At 44.2% G+C, this 25,785-nt stretch overlaps 1 protein-coding gene across 26 annotated transcripts in view; it reads left to right on the top strand.

Moving 5' to 3' along the window:
- Positions 1–25,785, top strand: part of Trpm3 (transient receptor potential cation channel subfamily M member 3) — an 886,635-nt gene that overhangs the window by 777,314 nt on the left and 83,536 nt on the right. For 10 of the 26 annotated variants that reach the window (XM_085834113.1, XM_085834107.1, XM_085834115.1 and 7 more), the window contains 9 exons: positions 3,806–3,841; positions 3,992–4,132; positions 6,350–6,379; positions 7,271–7,560; positions 8,214–8,442; positions 10,843–11,010; positions 16,286–16,426; positions 20,669–20,797; positions 24,761–25,012. In XM_085834113.1, the coding sequence (XP_085690239.1) occupies positions 3,806–3,841; positions 3,992–4,132; positions 6,350–6,379; positions 7,271–7,560; positions 8,214–8,442; positions 10,843–11,010; positions 16,286–16,426; positions 20,669–20,797; positions 24,761–25,012 (1,416 nt within the window). The remainder of the gene's footprint in view (positions 1–3,805; positions 3,842–3,991; positions 4,133–6,349; positions 6,380–7,270; positions 7,561–8,213; positions 8,443–10,842; positions 11,011–16,285; positions 16,427–20,668; positions 20,798–24,760; positions 25,013–25,785) is intronic. The other 16 variants (XM_085834110.1, XM_085834116.1, XM_085834112.1 and 13 more) reach the window with 3 other exon arrangements.

Below are 25,785 nucleotides of genomic sequence, written 5' to 3'. Positions count from 1 at the left end.
CTGAGTACTCCCCAGACTGACCCCTACCTAGTGACTGTTTTCCTCCCAGCAAGCCTGTCCCCCACTCGCCTTTCGTGAACCTGAAAAAGCAGCAATTATTTAAGACTTTCCACAACCCAAGGCTTGTTATAAGTTTCAAAGGAAAAAAAAAAAAAAAAAAAGAATTTGCATCCCTAAGCAGTTGAAGTCTGACACCTAAAGACAGTTCACGTTGAAGAGCAGATGCAGCCTGTGTGTTTGGACTGCTCTCTAAGACATCTTCAAGCATGGCATGACTTAGATCCTACCTTTGAGAAATGGTTCGTAGCATGAAGACAACATTTTCAAGTTGTCAACCTGCCTCCCAACCCTCTCTATGAAATCATTTGAATCTCGGGACTTACCCTGTATTGTTCAGGCATGAGATGGGGAATCATTCGCGAGTCTTTGCCCATTACCAAAGTCATGACCAACAGGGTGGGGAGAGGCCTAGGAACAGCAGATAGAATAAGAATGACTCTGGGGTCAATTTTTAGAATTCCATTTTGGAAAGACCTAAAGTAAAGGAAGACTCCTGCAGAAAGCTGTTGTCACTACAAGGATGAACAAGCAGGGTGCCACCCACTCTCTCTGTCTCCTTCCCAGCCGGTGAAGGAAAAACACAGATCCAACCCTGCCAGTTTCTTAAACACACCCAGCCCCCCCACACCACCACCACCACCCCAGGACAACAACCCTGAACATTCCACACAGGGGTCTCTGACCAATTGCCATTGGTAATTAGAAAATAAAAGTAGTGGATGGGTGCTAGTTAACAGTTGGACTTTGTGAGGTACGTGGGACCTGAGGAGGTGGTCCATGTCATCTGACTTTAGAACATAAAGTGCGGTACAGAAAACGATCCAGGGTCACATGGGGTCGAGCTAACAGAGCCTAGCCCACTGCTGTTTGCCCTGGAGACTCATGTCTCCAGCCTTTCCTGACAGGAATACCTGCAAGCTCCCCTTCTGTCCAATAATGGCACCCTGTGCTAAGAAAGCCAGATGCTTCATGACCAGAGCACAGCAAACCAAGGCCATAGGCCTCATCTCGCACCAAGGCTGCCATTCCTTTTAGCCTACCCAGGACACAATTACCTCAGGGGGCCTAACTTAGGTCCAGTTTCATTTGTAGACTCTATTTCTCCTTTCCTAAAATGGTTTCATTCTTCTAGCAAGAAACACAGAGGTACAGAAACCGATACTGTCAGCCTTGCAGGCAGACCTCAAACATGTTTAAGTCAACGTTCCTTCTTCGTGATGTTACAAACAAGAGCAGCTTCTCTCCAGTCCTTCTGGAGAGGACTCCCTGTATCCTTAGATCTCCCTCTATCCCTCACCAGGACAGGGAGTCAATGCTGGTGAGGTGAGGAGCCCTCACTGGCTTCTGTTAGGTGGGCATTATTGCCTTGCTGTCAAACAGAATGCAAGCCACTTCCTTTGCCCCATAGAACCCAAAGTAAAATAAAATAAAATAACAACCTTCTTCTGTCTCAAACTTAATATCCGGTAATGCTTCTGACATGGGAAAGCTTACCATCTTCCTTGGCAGTATGCATCAACAATTACCCTTCATGAAGTAAAGTTTCTGTTTCAAACACCTTATCTGCTCTTAACTTTCTATTTCTTTAAATTTTACTATTGCCACTTTTCTCACAGTCCTTATATTTTAAAGACTCATCAAATTTATAAGCAATACCACTCAGCATTGGCTGTAAGACAGTACCAGTGGGTCATTCGTAGAATGTAAATGGTTGCTCACACCTGAGTTTCCCACAGTAACAGTAACGTACATAAGCATTACAGATTGCAAAAAGGACAGAGGGTGTCAAAGGCCTTTCTTCAAAGAACAATTAAGCTAATGAAATGAATTTCTGAGTGAGATATGGTGAACCAACATCAAGATCTGGCTCACTTTAGATCCCAACACGAACTTGAGGCGCTAGCAACTAGAGCTGCAGAAGCCAGTAGATACATGGACAGCAGAGGGATGTAGGAGCCAGCAGTGAAATCTTATGCTCAAACCAGTTCTTACAAGGCTGTTCCTCCACACGTCCACACCAAGAACTGCCACTGAGTTCCAGATACAGTGGCCCACACCGTTTGAATTCCAGATACAGTGGCCCACACCGTTTCTGTCACGTTTTCCAGTGAGCTGGGGCTATCCCAACCAGAGGTGATAAAGAGGGTACCTACTTGATTCTGTTACTGAGAATATAACGCAAAGGGCCCAGGCACAAGCACAGGCTGAATCCCAAACACATCACTAATTTCATTGTTAAACTGATACATATTTCAACAACAGAAATTCCAGGAACCAACCACACCCCACATATTATAAAAGGCAAAGAAAAATATAAAGATAAAAATAATCAGGAAAAAATCTAAAACTATAGGTTTAATGAAACCTCCTTTAACCAATTAAATTAATTTCCCACCAACAGAGATCCTCATATCACACTCTAGAGGTCCTTAAGTAGACTGCCATTGTCACCTGAGCCTTAAGTAGGAAAAGATGTTCCACAAATTCAGGCTTTTATCAAAAGTCACCCAGAGATGGTAATGAAGCACACGGAGGCCCAACACACTGAAATAGGCAGAATACAGTCCATACCTCTACATGGTCACCAAATTCCCCACTGGCAGAGGAGGCTGACCTGCATCCTGAATTCAGCCAGACAATAAGAGCTGCCAGCCACCTATGCCTTCTGGAATTCATTGTGCATTCCGTTTTCCTTGACCTTAAGAGAGCCAAGATTTTCTTTAAGCTCAAAGTTTCTTTTAGCTCTTTTGAACTATCCATGAGAACAAGTCTCTATGTTTCACCCCTGGAGCCAGCACTTAGATAGATAGATAGATAGATAGATAGATAGATAGATAGATAGATAGATAGATAGAGATAGCACACTTTTGGGTCTTTAAGAGCTGCTACTCTCTGACTAGAGATGTGTTAAAATGCTCACCTAGCTGAGTGGTAATGGCCCACACCTTTAATCCCAGCAGTCTCAAGACAGAGGGGGGTGGATCTTGTGAGTTCGAGGCCAGCCTAGTCTACAGAATCAGTTCTAGGACAGCGAAGCCTTCACAGAGAAACCCTATCTCGAAAAAAAAAAAGGCATTATTAATTAATAATTAATTAGTTAAAATGCTTATCTAGTATGCACAAAATCCTAGGTTCCACTGTGTCCCCCTCCCAATAATACCAAGCTGCTCTGAAACAAAAGGTGACAAAATCACACAAATTTTGTGTAAGTTTTTTGTTCCAACGTTAGTATTTCTTCTGTTACACACACACACACACACACACACACACACACACACACACTCACACACACACACTTTAAGCACGAGGAATATTCCTCGGAATATGCACACAACTCCATTCTGACACTGTGAAATCCTGTCCCTGCTTCCTATTTTGGGGGAGTCGGAGAGCACCAGTGTATGTGACGGGCTAACAGAGGTCTTGTGTTACAGCAGACCTGATCTCTAAGTGGTCCCCGCCTAGGTAGTGACATTCATCTTCTGAGAGAAGTCTTCCTTTTGTGAGTGGGGAGAAGACAAAAGGCCTGCCTTCTGGGTCAGGGACAGAGAGGGCCCAGGAGCATCAGGGGACCCTGCATCTAGCAGCTGGGAATGATATAGCCCTTGCCTTGTCTAGCCTGTGTTTCTCTCTGCTACACTGGTGTTTTTTTCTCCCCAGCTGAAGACTTGAATAAATAATTTGATTTTCTGTTATTGCCGGCGATTACCGCATCTTCTTATTTAACTTATGTCTTCTTTCCAAGCGAGAGTATCCAGGTTTCGGTTGGATCTATTTTAAGGTGAATTAATTAACCAGCATAATAATACATTCATGTTTCTTTTTTCAATATATTTTTACTCTAAAATAGTTACAGAACACATGCCAATGAACCCATAGTAAACCACACCATCTTTTTGGGTTTGTCTGTTGTTCCCTTCCTCCCTCACAGGGAAACCTGCCCCCGGACTACAGAATCAGCCTGATAGACATTGGCCTGGTGATCGAGTACCTGATGGGCGGGGCTTACCGCTGCAACTACACGCGCAAGCGCTTTCGGACCCTCTACCACAATCTCTTTGGCCCCAAAAGGGTGAGCTTCTGGCTTGTTCTTAGGCTATTTGGGGAAGACTAGGAAGGAGAGATTTAAGGTATAACCCCTTGTCTCCAAGGGGAAAACAAGTTGAAAAACAGAAAATGCACCTCTCCTCCTTTTCCATCCAAACTATCGAAAATTGTTACTCAATTTAAAATACTGGCCAAACAAATTCTATCCTGTTTTCCTTGAGATGACAGTCACACTTTCATCATCCTAAAAATGTCTGTCTAGTGTTGCTGTCTAAGTAACCATAGTCTCTCTGCTAGTCTTTCCTTCAAATAAAAATGATCTTCCATTTTTGGGTTTGGGGGGAAGGGAGTTGTTTTGCTTTTTTATGCCTGCAATTCAATTCCAGAAAGAAAAAAAAAATCTGTGCTTTTTCTGGAGCCTCATTTGGTCGGTCTATGGCAAAAGTGGTCGAAGCGGGACAGCTTCATCTTATATCCCACAAGATCGTAATTGGGCATATTTAGAACATGTCCTTGTGGGTCAATTTAGCCAATGGTTACATTGTTTACATCTTGAGGACACTCTTAAGTGAAGATGTTTAGGATTTGTTATTATGTTGCTTGGTTGGTTTCTTTTGTGCCTAGCAGTGGGATCCAAGAACAGCATCCAAGCATCTCCATTGCCATTATTCCTGTGGCGCTGAGGCCTCCCCACAGCTTTGGGCTGCAGGTGCTTTCATAAACAGGGTAGAATCTCAAAGGCACATTGTTTCTACAAACATAGCATGGGCTTTACTTTCTGACCCAGGCTGGGGGGCCCTGAGATATGACATCCCTAGAGCTGCTGTCTCTGCTGGTAATGGGCATAATGCAATTTTTTTCTCTTTTAAATAATTTACATGATTTTCTTAGTATTGGGGGTATTGTGATTTTCCCTTTATTTTGTGTAGTTTATGTTTTCTGATTTTTTTTTAATTTTTAACAATGTTTTTCACTAATGAAAAGTATTTTGTGGTCTATTAGAAAACCAAGAGAGAGGTTAAAAAAAAAAAAAGTTGGAATGAAGACAAAAAATGTAGACGTCCTCATTTCAGAAGCCAAAAGAGAAAAGGAGGGAGACCAGCTCCAGGCTATTCCAACGTACATAATCGAATCACACTCGCAGGAACCGTCTGTCGGTTCACAATTCTGATAATTCTGATAATTCTTGTGTCCTCAGAAGCATCCAAAATGACACCCACTGTTTTGTTGCACTTAGAAACACAGATCCTGGCCCACAGGCTGTAATGTTGTTCTCCCCTTCGTCAATACAAAGCAAGCTCTATAATTCCCAAGTGACCTTCATTTGCGCCCATTTTACACGCTCCCAGCATGGCCAGGGAAGTTGATACCTGTGTACCGTACCATGGAGTCACTTCTGCCACTGTCAGCACCTGCACTGACTCATGATCCCTTGCTCTACTGCGCAGGACCGGAAGACAGCTAGAGCAAGCATCTAAACAAACCTTTTGAATCATACCCCCAGATAATAGAGGTTTTCCAGAGGTTTCAGAAATATCAGTTTGATCTGTTGATTGTTTCATTTTTCATCTGTCTTCTCTGCTAACACTGCTGTGACAAGACACCATGGGCTAAGGAGCATATAAGCAGCGTCAGTGTGTCTCTCGTGGCTCTAAGTCCAACCGCAGGTTCTGACAGATTGAGGATATATGTAAAGGGCCTGTTTTCTCCTTTCTGGCTGTGTCTTCACACGGGAAAAGGCAAACAAGCTCCCAATAGTCTTCTTGTTAAAGACACAAATTTCTTACGGGAGGTGTCTTTTGTAATGACCTAACACTATACTCCAAATTTCCGCCCCAATACCAATACCTTGTCAGCTAGAATTTCATCACATGATGGGCATGGGGAGGAGAACATTCGGACCATAATATTCTCTCAAGTGCTGAATGTCCTGGAGGTACCAATCAAGCAGGATGGTTCTAGGAAAGGGAGAGACAGTTTGGTCCACAAAAGTCATTAATAAGCCTTCAATTACATCTCTTTAGTTTTCTAATCCTCTGTGCTTCACCAAAATCCCAGCATCCTCAACTCTCCTAGAATTTCTAAAAATGTGTTCCTTTCATTGTGTTTACTTAGTGACATAAAAATTAATGCTGTATGGTACAGTAGAGTTCTTATATTATTTATTTGCATTTTAGTAGCATTCGTTTCTTACCTCAATGAAAACAAGATCTAACTTTGTTCACAACATTTTTTTAAACAGCCCAAAGCCTTGAAACTGCTGGGAATGGAGGTTAGTGTTTGCTCAAATTATTAGCGTCGATTATTCTTTCTCACATATTTAAAAGATATGAGTTCATTTTAAAAATAAGGCTTAGTGCATGAATCTAAAATGAGGAAATAAAGATTTTTTTTCCAAGTGCCATGGTGGCAGCTCACAGTAGCTTTTAAAATTCCACACTGAATTTATGTGAGCATTGTGGGGGGAAAAAAAAAACAAACAGAAGTAAATCCTGTGGTAAAGACTGACTTGAAAACCAAGTGTATAAACTCCACAGGCAAAATCAATTCTAGATCTTTGCAATGGCAACAAACCAAAAGAGTGCCACAGAAGCATCTAATAGGGATGCAGGATGTGAGTGTCTGTGTTCCCATCTTTGGCTCATTGTTTATTGTTGTTCTGTGAAAACACAAGTAGAGATTATCCTTGCTTTCTTCAGAAAATAAATAATAAACATGCCAGTGCTGTCCATCATGGAATAGAGACAGCCACACCTGTGGAAGGCGAAATGGACAAAAGTAAAGAAACAAACCAAAAAAGGAAGGAAATAAAATGGCCTTTGAAAATATGTTTTGGGATTTTTAAAGACAAAACTCTCATTATGTAGCCCAGCCTGGCCTCGAACCCACCATCCTCCTGCTGCTTAGAAAATGTCTCTTGTTTTTGTTTTGTTTTTGTTTTTGTTTTTTTTTAAGTATAGAGTAAACTGACATGTCCGTACCTGAGTACGCATTTGCTAAGTCTTAATTAGCCCCTGAAGGAGCTTGTGAGTCTCTTTAGGATCAGAGCTGGGCTGGTTCATTTCAGTGTGGTTCTAGCCCGTGGAAGGTATGCATAGCGTGGGTCCTGCACTAGTCGGATTCACTTCAGACTCAGCCTGTATGTGTCTCTCTACGACTGCAGGATGATATTCCCTTGAGGAGAGGACGGAAAACAACTAAGAAACGTGAGGAAGAGGTGGACATCGACTTGGATGACCCTGAGATCAACCACTTTCCATTCCCCTTCCATGAGCTGATGGTGTGGGCCGTCCTCATGAAGAGACAGAAGATGGCCCTGTTCTTCTGGCAACACGGAGAGGAGGCCATGGCCAAAGCCCTGGTGGCCTGCAAGCTCTGCAAGGCCATGGCTCACGAGGCTTCTGAGAATGACATGGTTGATGACATTTCCCAGGAGCTGAACCACAACTCCAGGTTGGCCAGCCAGGACATGAGGAGGGTTGGGGGGGAGAGGGAAAAGTAGACTCCAAATTCGAGAAGCTCTGGGCTTCATAAAACTTCATACTGTAACAGAGTCACCTCACTAGGACACACAGAGGGTAGGCATGAGTAATTTACCCTTATGGTGCACAGTGCTGCCTAGAGGTGTGGAGACATTACACAGACTTGGTTCATCCTCTCCTGTGCCCTCACGCAACAGGTCACATCACCATGCATTTCATCCCACTGAGGAAATTATCTCAGAAAACTTAGGGAACTTGGCCAAGTTCATACATGGTTGGCAAGAACCGGCTTTGAACTTGAAGTCTGTCTTATTTAAGAAGACATGCTACACCTAGTCATTGGTGGATTGTTCTGCCTCTTCCTTGACACACCCTGAATTGGGGGCCTTGAGTGCAGGAGTCCAGCTTTAACTGACATCTTCAGTTCTGGACATGGTATCTGTCACAGAAAGAATGCTTAAAGGATGTTGGCTGGATGGGCTTATGAGTAGAGTAGACCTTACACGAAACAGCTACCCCACACAGCAAGCTGCCTTCTATACTTGAACAGTGGGGCCCCAACTCTGTTCATGGCCATCTCCCTCCACGTTGACCTGACAGTGCCTCCTGAACATTGTCTTTCAGGGACTTTGGCCAGCTGGCTGTGGAGCTCCTGGACCAGTCCTACAAACAGGATGAGCAGCTGGCCATGAAGCTGCTGACGTATGAGCTGAAGAACTGGAGTAATGCCACATGCCTGCAGCTGGCTGTGGCTGCCAAGCACCGTGACTTCATTGCACACACGTGCAGCCAGATGTTACTTACGGACATGTGGATGGGACGGCTCCGGATGAGAAAGAACTCAGGCCTCAAGGTCAGCATACCCAAAAGGGATCCGTTACCATAGAATCCAAGGGTTAGTTGTGGTTTTCCAAGGAAATCTGTGGTGGGTCTAGGGGTTGTCTTCTGTTGGGAGGTGGTGTTAACCCACCGCTATTCACTAGGATCTCCCTAGAGATGTGATTTTCATTTAGAGTCATGAGGTCTGTCACATGTGAGAAAGCAAGCTACATACATATGCTCTAGTTATTGACTTAATGATTTTTCTGCCTCTATCTGCACATGCCTTGGATTGGGAGTCTTGAGGGCTGATCTCAAGGCTTACCAAAACAAACTCTTCTCTCAGATTCCAAAATGCAGAGAACACACAGATCCCATAGGGGCCACCGTATGCTCTGACATACCTCTGCTGCCACAGGACTCTCACCTAAGCCATCCTTCAGTGCCCTAGAAGGTCTGGTCCCACCCAGGCTGGCTTTGCATTGTGTCATATCATAGAGGCATGGGCTCTATAGTATGTGCTTACGATATTTAAGATAAAATTGAGATAGATTTGTTTATCAAGACATGATTCACTTTTTCCAAAAATGAAACACAAACATTTCAAAAAAAATGTTTGCAAATCAAACCCAGAACCTCACATGTGACAGTGAGCTTCATCCCTAGTCTCTGCTCTGTTCTCAAATGAAGAAACGAAAGTCCCAGACCAGTTTGCACAACCTCAGCCCAGAATGAAAATTCAGTTAAGGAGAAACAAGAAGGATGCATCTAATCAATTGTTTGTAGTATTGAAGAGATGATAAAGGGACTTGTTCTTAAGAACGAAAAGTTGGGTTGTAGACTTTGCCACATTTGTTTGTAGTTTCTCAGAGGATCTCAGGGCCCCACACAAGCCGGGCAAGTTCTCTACCTTTGAGCTACACACTCAGCCCAGTGTTTGCTTCTTCTAATCCTTTTTGAATGATCTTCAAGGAAAACATTAAAATGAAAAGATTAAAGGGGGAAATGGATATAAATGATCAAGAGAAGATGGGAGAGTGATGGTTTCCGTTCATTTTTCTGATGGCAGCCTTTAATTACATGTATATTTAAGATAACAACATGGTGCCTTAACATACACAGAGTATGTATAACCACCAGAGTCAAGCAAATCGGCATATTCATCATCTTGCAGTCACCCATTTTGTGCATGTCGTAAGATTGGCTAAAATATACTCCCTTAACAAGTTGTGAGCATGGAGTATGATGTCATGACCATGTTGCTCTTGATATGCATAAGCTCTCTTGACATACTGCATCCGACCCTCTCTGACTGCACTTTTACTGGATCAACACTGTCTGCCATACTCTACCTTTCTTGTGGGCTCTTGGTCCAAGGTTACAAGAAGGTCTCTATGAAGTGGGTCAGGTACTACATCCCAGAATCACGCTGCTGGTAGTGACCTAATCTGGCCTCAGGTGGAGAGCCGAGCCATTTCTCAGCTCTGAGGACAGGGCATTACACCCTATAAAGATTGCCAGCATGCCATTTGAGCTTCCCAAAACACCTATAATTCAGAGTCATTTCTCCCCCCCCCTCTTTTTTTAAGTTCCCATGAATATTTCAAGGCCTGGCTATCCATGATATTCACTGACCCTTCAGGATCTAAGTCCCTCCCCTCAGTGCATGTCTTCAAGGAGGCTCATCCTTGGGAACCTTGTGCACTGGGGCCATTTTAGAATTGAGAGAAGAAGAAGCAGTCGCTGTTCTTTGATAATGGCGGAGAGAGCTCTGCCATGAGAAAGGTCTATACAATGAGCATCCTGACACTGAGACTCACATACAGTGTTTACACATGAAAGCAATGCAGCGCTGGTCTTCCTGGGGCTTCTGTGCAAGAAGAACAGCAATTCTTGATGAATACTGAGATCTCCGGGGGGGGGGGGATTCTGTTGTATATTAGCTAATGCCAGCAGAATGTTGTACAGTAGATAAAATGATTCTCTGTATGTGCCTTCAAGGTCAATTTAGAAAGCATTTCTTTATGGAACTCATCAGCTAACATATCAACTCTACTTGATACATTCACAAATAAACACCAGTACATGTGTATGAAGTGACTTTCACAAAGCCAAGTGCTGTTTAATAACTAAATGGAAATCTTATGTTTTTCCACCTTGGATAAACTCCCTTTACTCAGTTTTCCCCAAGAAAGTAAGAATTAGTAGGTTAAGATTTATCGTAGATGGGCCAAAAATATATATATCCTTTTATCATGTGCTTAAATTTCCAAATATCCACATCCCTGTACTGTAAATACAACCCCTGTGCATGTGCATGTGTGTGCACAAACACACACACATAGGCCACATCCCAGCTTTCTGATTCTAAGCAACCACCCTAATCTTAATCCTTTAAATGTGATTATTATTATTATCATTATTATTACTTTAGGTAATTCTGGGAATTCTACTTCCTCCTTCAATTCTCAGCTTGGAGTTCAAGAACAAAGATGACATGCCCTATATGACTCAGGCCCAGGAGATTCATCTCCAAGAGAAGGAGCCGGAGGAGCCAGAGAAGCCCACAAAGGAAAAAGATGAAGAGGACATGGAGCTAACAGTAAGGAAACGCTTATGCAGTTTTCCTCCCTGGGGAGGAAACTTTTGATATGGCTGGGATTTAATAATGCTTGAGAGCAGATAAGGGTTCCCCAGCCCCCTGCCAGATATAACCTTATAAGTGTTGAGACTACAATATCATGAGTCACCTTTTGTGCACAAACAGTACTTCTCTAGGATCCAACTGTATGGAAAGTCTTTCTGCCAATGGTGCCAGAAAAAAACAGAGCAATGAGATGCAAAGCCAGACAGCCTCAATTCTCCGGGTGAGCATCTATTTGTAAACATGATGCCATGACTAGCAGTCTTAACACACAAGAATGAGAGAGACGCCAGGCGCTGTGAGCAGCCAGCTTGGCTGAGCTGGCAACATTCTGCTGGTCAGAAGCTAAGCCCGTATCTGTCTTCAGGGTCGAAGTCACAAAACCAGCACTAATTGAATTTTGAGGTTTGTATGGAAAGCTTTTATTAGCTTCCCAGTACAATTATAGAACACGGATGCTTTGTTCTGCAGAGAGAACAAGACAGCTATGCATGAAACCACTTTCCACAGCCCCCACCAGAGTGACATGACTGGCACTGGCTTGTGCCCAAAGGCTAAAAATAGCCTGCGCTATTAAAGGGACACACAGGGCTTCGTAGCTTGGGAGAGCTGCATCAAACAGCAACTGTATAAGGACAGGTCTGAGGCACCTCAACCTCCCTCATTGCTCCTGGCTACAGGAGTGATAACCCAGAAGGAGCTGTAAGAGGAGAAGATGAAAATTGGTTTGGTTCAGGTGACAAAAAAAAAAACTTTGCATGAGTCTTCTCCCTGGAACAGCCATGAGACAAGCTCCTCTTCCATATGCACAGCATGTCTTTCCAGAAAACTCCTTCCTAGGGATTTGGTAAGAGATGTGATCCTTCGTTTACTGGATGAAAAGCCAATTTTTGTTTCAGCTCCCAGATCTCTGTAAAAATCTATGTAGTCATATTAAAAAAAAAAAAAAAAAAAAAAAAAAACCTGCCCTGGCCTGCCCTGCAATGGCAGCAGAGACTGTCTTCCCTGAAAATCATGTCATAATTTTGATCTCTGAACTCCTCAGATGAGAAATGATATTCTAATCATGGGTAGTGTAGATACTGAATTCTTGCTGGCTGTTTCAGCAAATAGGTAAAGAGTCAGAATCCTGCCCCTTCACCTACTTGCTGTGTGACCTTGAACACAATTTCATCTCTTCAAGAGTGGGAATATAGGTTTGTCTGCCTCCTGGGTGGTTATATGGCTTAAAGAGTAAACTACCTGGGCCATGATCATGATCATGATGTAAAATGGATGGATGGATGGATGGATGGATGGATGGATGGATGGATGGATGGATGGATACAGAGAGACAGACATAGATGGATACATAGATAGATGGATGCATAGATAGATAGATAGATAGATAGATAGATAGATAGATGATAGATAGATGATAGATAGATAGATAGATAGATAGATAGATAGATAGATAGATGATAGATAGATAGATAGATAGATAGATAGATAGATAGATAGATATATAGATAGATAGAGGATGAATGGGTGGGTGAGTGGATAGCTAGATAGATAGACAGACAGACAGACAGACAGACAGACAGACAGACAGATGATAGAGAAACCACTTGGGCACATGGATGTAAACTTAGACTGACAACTAAACATTAATAAATGTTTGCTTATGGTGTTGAAACAGTGCTGCACACTCTATCCTCCCCGCCCCCCCCCACACACATACACACACACTACTCATGGGAACACATCATGCCTGTCAGGTAGACATTTTCCTACCTCACAGATTAAAAAGCAAAGACTCAGAGATTAAACTGCTCACATTTACCCAGCTGGTTAGTTGCAATATAGAATCCAGACAGGCATGCTCTATCAGCTGTTGTTATATACTTAACAACCTCTGCCAATTGTCAAAGGAGAGAATTATTTCTATTATCAGAAGGCCCTGCTCAGTGGATTTGGTTCACCACAGAGTAGAGAGCCTCCAAGGGACGCCAGGTGTCCCAGATCAAGTGAGGTGTGGCTCCCTCACAGGCAGGAATCCTGGGAGGAGAGCCCAGAAGCTGAATAGTATTTTTCTGAGGCTGGGTATAGAGAAGGGAACTTCCCTTGTCCTCTAAGAGCTTTAGGGACTTTGATCCTTTAGGAAGACACTGTAAAAGATGTCTCCCTAGTCCCAAAGCACCATGGACTTGCCAAGGAATAGATAGATCCCAGCACTGTTCACTGAGAACCTGAGTAGGAGGGGTGATGATAAGTAGAAACCTCACAGAGAAGAATAAGGTGGGGACTTGTGGGCTGCAGGCCTTCAGTGGGGTCAACATTGTCCTTGCAAGAGGACACTCTTTTCACTCTGATGGCAAAATCTGTTTTTGCTTCTCTGGTGAACATCTCACCCTAGACAGGATTGGATAAAGGCCCTGTTGACAAACCTGTTTCCCTCATAGGTCTGATATTTGAGCTTCTAGCAAAATGAAGACATCCTTTCTGAGACTAGGACTTCCAAAATGATACCTAAGACTATCCAGTCACTACTTGGCCCATGGTTGTAGCCTGTGGCAGCTTAATTTACATCAAAAGATCTTTCTCCTCATTGACACCTGTCTCAAATCTGCACTGGGCAAGCATATATTTGACCCTGTTGAAATCTCTTCCTCTACTAGAAAAATACTTTTTTTTGTTTTCTATTTTAAACTGTTTTTTAATGTTTCTTTTATACATACATGGCCCTGTTCAATTCTGCTTTAAGCAATGTCAAAGGAAAGGTTTGACCATGGGGAAAAGAAATCAATAGAATCAGTGATTTGGGCCACTAAGGCTGGAGCTGATGAAGCGGCAAGCCTGAAAGAGGCAGGACCTTACAAGTGTGCCCTCCTCTGTGCATGTATGAGTGATACAGGAAAAAGTGGAATGCAATGCGCTTGTTTTACCTACACAGCCAAATAAGTGTGCCAGCCTGAACTTAAGCCTATGACAGTCTCAGGGCATGCTGAGTCCAGGGCTTTGCTAGGAAAGCCACTGCCCCTAGAGTTTTCCACAAGATGTCACTCCCCAGGATATCTATAATAGTAATAACAATAATAATAATAATAATAATGTTCTTTACTTTCATTCCTTCATGTCCCCAAGTGGCACTGTGATACTGGGCATAGAAATAAGCAAGACAGGAAGAGAATAATTGTTACATAAATTCTAGGACAAACATCTCATACAGTCAGAGTCTCTTGAGGCCAGTGGCCAATGTTGATAGGATTTTCCTGTGCTTAACCCATCAGAATATTGATACAGTTCACTGATGAATGTGATAGCCATGTGAAACCTTCCTAACCATTAGCTCAAGGCACCTTTCTCGCCAGGATATACAAATGAATGGGAGTTTCTTCCCCAGAAATAAATAGACATAAATCACCTTTGAGTATCATACAGTTGAATGGACTGGCTATGACAAAAAGCGCTGAAATACTTGGAACGGATATCTGTATGTGTTGTGTCATGTGGCTGAAACCATGTAAGTGGCTGTCCTCAACGTCACTGCAAATTGCAATCACTGCTATAATTAAATCTCCTAACTTGAAACTCATGTGTCAAATACTGTGTCTTATCCCAAATCCTTATCAATTCTGAACTGTTAGAATGCCTTATCCTGTTCTCACATGTGAGTCTCGGAGGGGGGATAGGGGGGCAGGAGTGTGGCTCAGCGAGTAAGAGAACATGCTGTCAAAGCTTGAGGACCAGGGTTCAAACCCCAGACACACACAAAAAGCCAGCTGGGGTCACATGTACCAGTAATCCAGTGTCAGGAAGGGTAGGCAGAGACCTGAGGCTCACTGGGGTTTACTGACCACCAGGCCAACTCCAGATTCAGTGAGAGATCGTGCATCAAAGGGGATAAAGGGGAGAGTGATACAGAAGCACATAGACCTCTTCTGGCCTCTGCATGCTCATATGTGCATACATGAACATACATCACACGTTCACCACACTGCACAAAATAAGAGAAAGCAAAAAAAAAAAAATTCAATTTCCCCACATTGTACAACTAACCTTGTCTTACAACAATATTGGAGGAGTAAAGCCGTACTTTGTCCTGTTATAGACTCTCATGGCGTGCATACCTTTCTGGTGAGGGACTCTTCAAGCAAGATTATCTAAGAAGGTCCCAGTTAACTTTAATGACTACCTAGTAGCTTCTGAGTACTGTATTAGGTGACAGATGTGACTGCATAAGAAAGGACCATAGCTCAATGTATAGCTAAAGAAAGCAGTTCTCAGAGGAGTTAAAACAACCTCCCCGGGAGTCCACAAACTCATCTTGGAACTTACTCTCTTATCTAAGTCATCCAAGGCCTAGAAGCCTTCACTATTAGACTACCCAGCCATCTCTTTGACATCCCATTGCTTGCTACCCATTGCTACCCAGACAGGGTGTGTCTTCCTGGTCTCAGACTCTGCTGACTTTGCAGCAACTGATCCCCATCATTCATACGGCCACTGTTGTGATGACCAGCAGAGGCTTCCATGTGCATGAAGCTCTCCAGCTGCTCAGAGATGAGGACCATTGCAGATCAGATCGACCTCAAATCCTTCTCCTAGCCCACCTGGTTGCAGAGGGAGGCGCTGCACCCAGGAGTTGCTGTAAAATTGTTAACAGCAGTAACTCTGATCTTACAGGGTTTTAAATGGAGGGACCAATGCCCATGCTTTGATATGGGTAGAGATATTCCTACCCTAACTAAACTCCAGACACTTCATCTGACTTGCTACTTGCATACTTCTGCACTTTAGATATAAGATGAACTCTGATCCCATCTGTCTTTGACTGGAGAGTCACTGGCACGGGTATAGACAGAATTGAAATCCATACCTAACATGTCTCATATTACATATGCAACAAAAGTAACAGAATTGGGACAGACTCCCATAGCCTGGCCTTCCCAAGCACTGCTTATGATTCCTTTCAGAACTCGATGTGTAGTCTACTGCCTACCTTGACCAGAAGGTCTAGGTCATAAAAGAAAAGAAAGCTCAAGACATATCCCCCATGCCTTCCATTTTCAGCAGAAGAAACACACAGTTTATACTAACATAGTACAAACGCACACATGCCTTTATATGTCTGGGGTATTGGGCTTATACTCTTGGGTTCTGTGAGCTTTCAGGTGCCATGAGGATCTGTTCCCCATCTACAATATGGTCTCAAGAGCCCAGCCATGATGGTCTCTGTTCTCTCCCACTATAGGCAATGTTGGGGCGAAGCAATGGGGAATCATCCAGAAAGAAAGATGAAGAAGAAGTTCAAAGCAGGCACCGGCTAATCCCCGTGGGCCGAAAGATCTATGAGTTCTACAACGCGCCCATCGTGAAGTTCTGGTTCTACACTGTAAGCACTTTTCCTTCTCCCTTTCCAAGTGGCTCACCACCGGAGGCGGTGTCCCTGGTTCAGGCACCTGTGTGGTTTTCACCGAGCGGCATTTACGTGTCACATGTGCAAGCTCTGTGACCATGGTTTTCCAGTAGCTTCGCAAAGTTTGTGGACTTTGGTGGGCAGCTTCCATTCTCCTTGTGACAGAAGGTAAAGGGACTGACAGAGATGAGGAGTCATAGAAACAGATGTGAGATGCGTATGGGTTTAGCCCAACATGAAAACAGATGTCTTCTTTCAGAACCTCCTCCTTTGTTGAGATCTAGGACAGGGTGGCCATTGCAGGAGCCCATCCTGGGCTTTCAGGGAAGCCTTTGGTGAGTCAGGTTGAAGTCCAGTGTAGATGGAGCACCTCTAAAGGACAGACTGTCTGTAAGTCACAACTTCCAGTCTGTCACACTTTCTCACTCAGACACAACTAAACAGCACGCAGCTCAAAGCAAGAAAACCTCCAGTCCTGGCAAGCATCCTCCAGGAATCACACCCTACATACACTTCCTGCCTGCAGAGCCACGGGCTGTCCCTGAAGTGGCGTCTGCTGTGGTCGAAAGAGACATAGTTGGATTTTCTTTCTCCTTTCCAATGACATTTTCCAGTGGTTCTCAACCTTCCTGATGCTGTGGACCTTTAACACAGTTTCTCGCGTGGTGGTGGCCCCCAAACGTAAATTAATTTTGTTGCTGCTTCATTAGCTGCAGTCTTGCTACTGGTGTGAATTGTGATGTAAAAACCTGGCATTTCCGATGGGGTCCTGACCCACAGGTTAAGAACCGCTGAAGCTTAACGTGAACTGTTGGCCTAACCATCTCTAATTCTGTCCAGCCCACTAGAGTGACATAGATAAAGGACAATGTGTCTGTATTTTTAGATTCTCCCACAGCCAGCTGCAGAGCAGTCATTAGAATCAAGGACAGGATAATCTAGGTCCGAGCACAAGAAAAGCTCAAACAACCGTGTAAGTTGCTTCCTGTGCAGTCCAGCATGTTAATATTTAACACCGCCTAGAAAGAAAAACCTTACATCCTCAGCACTGGTGATATTTTTTGCTAGGATAAATCTTTGTCGTGCCGCAGCATCCCTGGTCTGCGCCCACCAGATGCCAGTAGCACACTCTGTCCTTTAAGAAGGACAGCCAAAATGTTTCCAAGCATTTGTAGGATTAAAAACTAACACTGATGAAAAGCTGTTGCTGTAAAGGATGATCTAAACAGAATGAGAGAATAAAAAAAAAACGCACATATTACATGTATATTCGTTTTTAATAAAACGAATATACAAATTCATAGAATAACAGACATTCAAAAGCCCAGCTTACATTTTTACAGTGCAGCAAAGCTGTGACTACAAATAGGTCCACCTGCGTCCCTCCTCCGTGCTGTGTATGTAACTCCATACACATTACTTAGCCATTCTGTCCCTCCCTTCTATAAGATATGGATAATAATACCACCTACTTTATGAAGATTAATGTGAAGTACATAAAGCACTTACAATAGTCTTTGGACCAGTAAGTACCGTGTGGGAGTAACTAGTATTCTAGTATTCTAGTTTAAGTCACATTTCAGAGAGGTAATCAGGGCCAGAGTCATCTGTCCACTCAGCACCACAAACATCACTTATTGAGCAGACTATGTTTAAGCAAGGTTCCAGATGCTTCCCAAATGACCTCCCTGAGGCTAACAGCAGCTCCATCAATAGAACATCTGTACCCTCCTTTTCATGCCCACATCTGCCCTTTTCCTTCTATGCCTCTGATTCAGTTGACACAACCAAAAATGGAATCAAAAACTATAGCCAGAAAGAAACTCTACTCCTATGGTCTACAAACTAAAGCTCTTTTTCTTTCTTTTTTTCTTTCATTTATTCTATAGTGCCATGCCTCAAATCCAGTGCCTGAGGCGTGTTAGGCAAGTGTTATACCACCAAGCTACAGCCCCAGCCTGGTTTTGTTTGTTTGTTTTGTTTTTTACCTTTAAAAAAAAAGATTGAAATAGCTTTAAAAATAATAGAATAGCTTGTGAAATTTAGAGCTCAAAAATTTCAGTGTTTATTATACCTGGCCACACACGTGCTAAAACAAAATAAAGTTAATTATGAGCACACACACAAAAACCAACAACAAACAAGCCCTCTTGGCCTACACAACCACCCTGTGGACTTTTGCAAATGTTAGCAGATTCCTGGTCCAAGCATAGGAGAAACTGATGGGAGGAATTGTGTAAAGAATTAAGCATCTCTTGGATGAACACTGGCCCCACTTCGCTTTCCAAGCCTTGGCTTCTTTCTTCATTGGTGCTCAACATTCCCACCATTTGAATTCCTTGATCCTCTTGGTCCCCACTGATTCAACTCAGACAATTTTTAGCTCCAATGCTTTTGCCTCACAAGTACCCTGGCCAGTGGCTCACAGCCTTGGCACCTCCATTACATGATCACTGGAATCACCCACTGCACTTTTGGTTTGAGGCTTTGTCTTTGTCTGTGCCACAGTTGTACCTGGACGTGTGTCAAGATATAATGGTGGTGTCAGGGGTACCGTTGATTCACATTAAAAGTCTACTCAAGCTATAAAATGAAGGAAAGAGCCTATTGGTAGATAAGGCAACATCTCTCTGGTTCCACATCTCATATCTCCTAGCCAGGCTGTGGCTTCTGCCACCAAAGTTGCCTTTACAGCCCCGAGGTCACCCAAGGTCCTCAGCTCCTCAAATCTGCAGGCCTTCCTACCCACAGTCTGTCCTGTACTTTGCCACATGACCCATCAAGGCATGCAGATTGGGATCAGCTCACTCTGGGTTCCCACCCACAGCCCCTGAGGCCAGTCAGGGCCTTGCTCATCTGGGAGCATGGCCTACAGGAGGTTTCGCTCAACTGCCATTCCCCTTGGGGTAAATTTTCTTATGCAAGAGCGCCACAAATTCCTTCCTTCCCACGTTGACATCACTGAATCTTTCAGGAACAGACTCCAAGCCTTGGCCCCGAGGAGTGTAACTCATAACTAGCATTTCAGCAAGTCACATCAGGACTCAAACTCCAGATGCTGGAGCCTCAGGAGGATTTGATCCACTCTGGTACACAACAGGCCACACACCCCAGGCCTTCCCATAAACTGCTTTATTTTCTCTTGTTTTATTTCAAAGAAGCAGAAAGCAAACTCAAATATTCCAACCATGGTAGGACAAGATGGCAATACAGTGGAAAACAGGTAAAAATCCTCCATAAGAAGCTGACCACTGCAGGTCAGAAACACCAGGAAGACATTATAAACTCGGGAGAGAGCAGAAGTGGAGCCTGGAGATTAAATCTAGGCAACTTACACTGTAGTTTGACCAACTTATAAGTATATCTCTGTCTTCCTTTCTTTCTGGTGGGCATTAATCTACCTGGCAACTATGGGGGAAATTTTAAGAATGCATTTTTAATGTTTTAAAAATAATTTTTCAATAATAATTTAAAAATAAATAACATTTGAAAGTAAGTGTCACCCTAGTATGGAAAACCAAGTCTGTACATAAGCAAGAACAGCCCTGATAGGACAGGTTCTTTTCTATGTCAGAACACATACATAAACACACACACATACACACACGCATGAACACATACACATGAACATACACACATATGAACACACACACATGAACATACATACACATGAACACACACATGAACACAAACACATGAACACAAACACGTGAACATACATACACATGAACACATATACATGAAGATATACACACATGAACACATACACACACACACATCCCAACAGCTGGTGACTGGCACACAGATTCATACACAGTGACACAAAGCTCCAAGGTTGGGCCCCAGAGGCATATATAAGGGTCACAACTAACTTCAAAAATCAAATTATTTTAACTATGATAGCCTTTTTAAAACCTATGTGAGGCAGAGATGGCTGAGCAGGTAAGGATTCTTGCCATCAGCCCAGCGACCTGTGTTCGATCCTCAGAACCCACGTGGTGGATGGAAAGAGCAGTTTCTGCGAACTGTCCTCGGGCCCCACAGGAATGCACACAGAAAGCTAATATTCTTTGGTATCTAAGACTCTACATCTCCTTTGCCGTGGGTTCCCTGCTTGCTGACCTTGCTCTGTGCTGCCACAGTGCAGTGGGCTCACCCGGGGCCCCAGCTCCCAGGCCTCTGCAGTTAGACTACTTACTGTATTGTATTTCCTTACAGCTGGCGTATATTGGATACCTGATGCTCTTCAACTACATCGTGTTGGTGAAGATGGAGCGCTGGCCTTCCACTCAGGAATGGATTGTCATCTCCTACATTTTCACTCTGGGAATAGAGAAGATGAGAGAGGTAATATCTTCATAAATGAAAACGTAAGGGAGATGTTGGCTCATTGTATCTGAGGAGGAAGAGCCAAGAGGGGAGTATGGGGTCCAAATTAGCCCCAAACTGTGTTCTGGAGAGCTGCTGAGGGCTGCTGCTCTCCTCTGTGTCAAACCTAGAGAGGTATCCTAGGGCAATTAAGTCTATTTCCTGCTTACATGCTTTTTGCTCCAAGACGTTCTCCAGTGGGCTTCGATATCATTTACACCTCTCTCTTCTCATCCCTGTGAGGATGACGCTGTAAATTTTGCTATTCTTAACTCCCATCTCAGCCCCTTACTTGGGATCTCCTTGGACACTGTCCACCAATCCAGTGTCACCTCTCCAAATGGGTTTCAGCAACTCGCCATCAAGCACAGGTCCCTGAGTTCAATGCCCAGAACCCACAGGGTGAGCAGAGAGAAATAACTCCTCTGCATGGATCCTTTTGTTCAGTTTGTTTTTGAGTTGGTTCCTTCTTGATGTCTATCCTGCACATCCTGATCGTCCGCCAGCCTTCCACCCCTAGGGAGCATCATGGAGGCTGGATACACAGTTGTGGTATTTCAGGTTGAGGATGTAGTAGCCTCTCTCCTCACCTAACCACCAGACAGCCTAAGAAATACCCACCCCATATGACATGTTTGAAGTCAAAGCTAACCACATGGACAGGACATTTTATTCAGTGCTAAAAAAGAAATGAGCCATGAGGCTATGGGAAAATGTAGGTGTGTAATCATAAAAAGAAAAAAAATCTGAACAGGATATATTCTTTATGATCCCAGACATGAAGTTCTGGGGAAACTTGTGGGGGAGCACTACGAAACCAGTGAGATAGGTGGTTGCCCGGGTAGGATTTTGGAATGATGGTAGGTGAAAACTAGGGCTTCTAAGGGCACAAAAATTCCTTGTACACCTTTCTAGTGATGGATTCAAATTGTTCTACATAGGTTCAAACCCATAGAGTGTACCCTGATGTGAACTGTAGTCTCTGAGTGATAATGTGTCAATATCAATCCACCACTTAAGCCCCTTTGTAGGAATCCACACTTACCATAGAAAGTGCCTTCTGCGAGCTTAGTACTGCTCCAAACACTTAAGTTTTAGAAAGGAAGAAAGGAAGGAAGGAAGGAAGGAAGGAAGGAAGGAAGGAAGGAAGGAAGGAAGGAAGGAAGTGAGAGAGAGAAAGATAGAGAGAGAGAAAGGAAACAAGAAATAAGAAAAAAGGGGGAAAAGAAAAAGGAAAAAAGAAAATAGAAAAAGAAAGGCTAACCCCAGCTGCCCTTTTGATTCCGAGCTTCTAAAAGCTCTGTGGTCAAGAAACAGTCCACAAGAGGGCGCAGCAATCCTGCCCAGTGCGCTCCACAAGTCCAACCTCACCAGAGAAAACCTGCGTGGAAGGAAGGCAGGCTAGCAAGGTTGAAGCGACTCCTCTGCTTGTTCCCTGGAGCTGCAGTGAGTGGGCGGGGCCTTTTCAGTAGGAAACGTTCCTGTCAAGGCTGCGGTTCTGGGAGCCCCCGGAACAATCCTGGTTTCTTCATTACAGTGGGTGGGTACCGAAGGAGGCAGGGCCAGTTGTTAAAACCTACAAGCCCACCTTCGTCACCCAGACAGCTTCACAGACTGAATTTCATCTCTGGGATGGTTTCCAAAGAAGAGTGATGTGGTATCTATTAAACTTAACTGCACTGAGATTTACATACACACACACACACACACATACACACTTTGCATTCAGCACCTTTCTCTAGAGCTGTTTGGGTGCTATTTTCATTCTAATTAGCATTCCCCCATCCCAGAAGCTTGAGAGTGGTATACAAGTCTCAGTCTGATTAGACACTGGATTAAATGACCAGGGGACCAAGGCAGGGAGATGTCTGTGTTGCTGCAGCCAATTCTCTGCACTGGGTTCTGCCATTCAGAGGGCCTTCCGTTTCTTGAACAGTACCATGGACTTGTAAGCTGAAAAACAGAAATAAATTTGCCTGGGACTTTGTGTAGCTCTGAGAACTGAGCCTGCTTCCGCTAGGAGCCCTGCCGCCTTGTGATGCCAGCCAGTATTCTGGAGACTCAATACCCAGCCACATATTCCTTTCCCATCACAAGCAGAGGAGGGAAAGACTGGAGTGTGGAGACTGGAGTCTGTCCAGGACGAGGCTGGAAGAAGACAGGGAGCAGCCTGTACTCCGCGGACTGTTCTGGAGTAGCTGCCAAGTGGGCAGGCCGCCAGCAACCTCCAGCCCTGGCTATCCATTTCTTATGAAGCTGCGTGTCACGGCAGGCAGGGTGGGGCTCCCAATGCTGGGTCAGGACCCGGTCAGCTGAAGAGTGGTTGTCTCTGAGGAAGATGTGGGGAAGTGAAGTTGTGGCCATTTTTGTTTGTGTGCCTGACCTTTTTCTCTGCAACTGGTGAGGTCGCCTTTCCCCCTATCCCCCATGTCCTTACTTTGAACTCTGTAAGGAAAGGCTCAACTATGGAATGGGTGACAACTCCCACCAGCACTGGCCTTCCTGCCTCTTCGTGGTTGGTACACAAGCCCTTGGGAACTCAGATGCAAGATCCTGGAAGGATGGAAAAATTTGCATGCTTCCGTGCCTCCCAAGCAAACACAAGGAAGGCTGTGGTTTCATGTGCTGCCTTCCCATTCTCTTTAGCACATATTTCTGCATGTAGTCACCAGAGCCGGGCCACAGTAATCCCTTAATACTATGGAACTCTTTACAGCGAGCCTTAGTAGACGTTATCTCACCCAGTTCTCCCACAAGTCTGTGAGGGCAGCGGCAGCCATGATCACATCCATCCCCCGTTTACAGGTCTGGGAAATAAGATTGAGCAATTGTTTGGTATGCCACAACCAGAAAAAAAGTGAGCTAGGTCTGAAACCTCTTGGGTCATCTGAAACTCACTTCCCTTTCCACTCTCCCATGATGCTCTACTGCAGTGGTTCTCAGACTGTGGGTTTTGTCCCCCTTTGAATGACCCTTTCACAGGGGTTGCCTAAGACCCTCAGAAAATGCAGATATTTGTATTATGATTCATAGCAGTAGCAAAATTGCAGTTATGAAGTAGCAACAAAAAATGATTTTATGGTTGAGAGGGTCACTACAACATGACTGTATTAAAGGGTCACAGCTTCAGGAAGGCTGAGAATCACCGGTCTACTAGGTCCCAGGATTCTAAGGCCTGTGTTAAGGGATGGCTTAGCAGTGATGGGGCAGAAGAGGAACTCAGCCATTTACTCCTGGTTCACACCAACTCCCTCTTTCTCTATCTCTCTAGCTAGCTAGCTAGCTTAGGAAATGCAGTATAATTTACCTGTCATGAAAGGAACCCATGCTGAGGTGATGTTTGATGGTCCTTTGCTTTCACATACAACTCTAATCACCAACCACGTCATGGTTTAGGTTTTTAAAGAGCACATTGTGTGTTGTTGCTCAGGAAATAAATGGAAGGCTGGTGGCCACAGTGACGACAGGCATGCCATTAGAAAATAGGTGCTACCATGTGCCTTATCTAATGGGACTTAGAATTCAGTGGCAACCATGGGGGTGGAGAGAAGCCATTAATGGGGTTGTACTTACAGGTGATGCAAGAGAGGAATGGGAGGTGTCCTGTAGGAGTGGCCCGTGTCCCTTAGTGCTGAAGAACTGTTTACTTAGATGAAGATTTTGTAGCTCTGCAATGTGTTGGGAATACATAATGTTGTCGAAAAAGCCTGCAGTGCCTCAGAATTGCCAGACAATGCCAAGGATCAAACCTGTTGTTTACATCTGCCTCCAGACTGTGTGCACCTGGATGACCTAAGCTTAGCTCAATTGTAAATTCGTAGCATACAGGTATTCGAGTAGCCAGATAGCCTCTTATGTCTGCTAACAGACAAAGAAAGCACTTACCAGCTGAGCTGAAAGTATAGAAGAAGCCAGACCTAAGCCCTCTCTGCTGCCTCGTAGATCCTGATGTCGGAGCCGGGCAAGCTGCTGCAGAAGGTGAAGGTGTGGCTTCAGGAGTACTGGAACGTCACAGACCTCATCGCCATCCTTCTCTTCTCGGTGGGAATGATCCTTCGTCTTCAAGACCAGCCCTTCAGGAGTGACGGGAGGGTCATCTACTGTGTGAACATCATTTATTGGTATATCCGTTTGCTAGACATCTTCGGCGTGAACAAGTATCTGGGCCCATATGTGATGATGATTGGGAAAATGGTAAGCAAGGTCAACTGGTTCTGTGTTACCCATTCTCAGAGGCAGATCCATAATCATAGACAGAGAAATGTGAGTCATCTGGATTTGCTACCCCGGTCTGCAGGAGATGGCCCCAGGGGTGTTTGAGTTTTTAAATTCCCTTTGAGTGTTTTGTGAATTTGACTATAATTGCTATATAGAAACTAAAGAATTTAATCACCATCCACCGATTTACTAACTGAGGCATATGGAAAGATCACCTGCATTATGTCAGGCACAGGCTTACGAGTAGAGCAAAGCTGGGCAGTGGTACCATAGGCCTTTGATGCCAGCACTCAGGAGGCAGAGGCACACGGACCTCTGAGATCAAGGCCCCTTATCTACAGAGCTAGTTCTAGGCCAGGGCTACACAGAGAAAGCCTATCTCCAAAGAAAAAGAAAGTTGGGCAAAAATGCCATTTTGTGAGATTGGGGCAGAAGGAGAGGAAGGGAAGTATTTTGCATGCAGGGTGAAAGATGCTCAGAGAGACCTACAAAGTACAGAAAGACCACGGGTCACAATGGGTTCACTCAGGATGCTCACGGAGGCCAGGCTTGGAGGAGGACTTGGGCTCTGTCTTAGTCAGGGTTTCTATTCCTGCACAAACATCATAACCTAGAAGCAAGTTGGGGAGGAAAGGGTTTATTCAGCTTACACTTCCACATTGCTGTTCATCACCAAAGGAAATCAGGAGTGGAACTCAAGCAGGTCAGGAAGCAGGAGCTGATGCAGAGGCCATAGAGAGATGTTACTT

This window comes from Mus caroli, unplaced genomic scaffold, assembly GCF_978045245.1.
Source record: "Mus caroli unplaced genomic scaffold, Mus_caroli_1 scaffold_20, whole genome shotgun sequence".
Taxonomy (NCBI): Eukaryota; Metazoa; Chordata; class Mammalia; order Rodentia; family Muridae; genus Mus; species Mus caroli.
The sequence above is the reverse complement of the archived record's forward strand: the minus strand, read 5'-3'. Positions and strand labels throughout refer to the sequence as shown.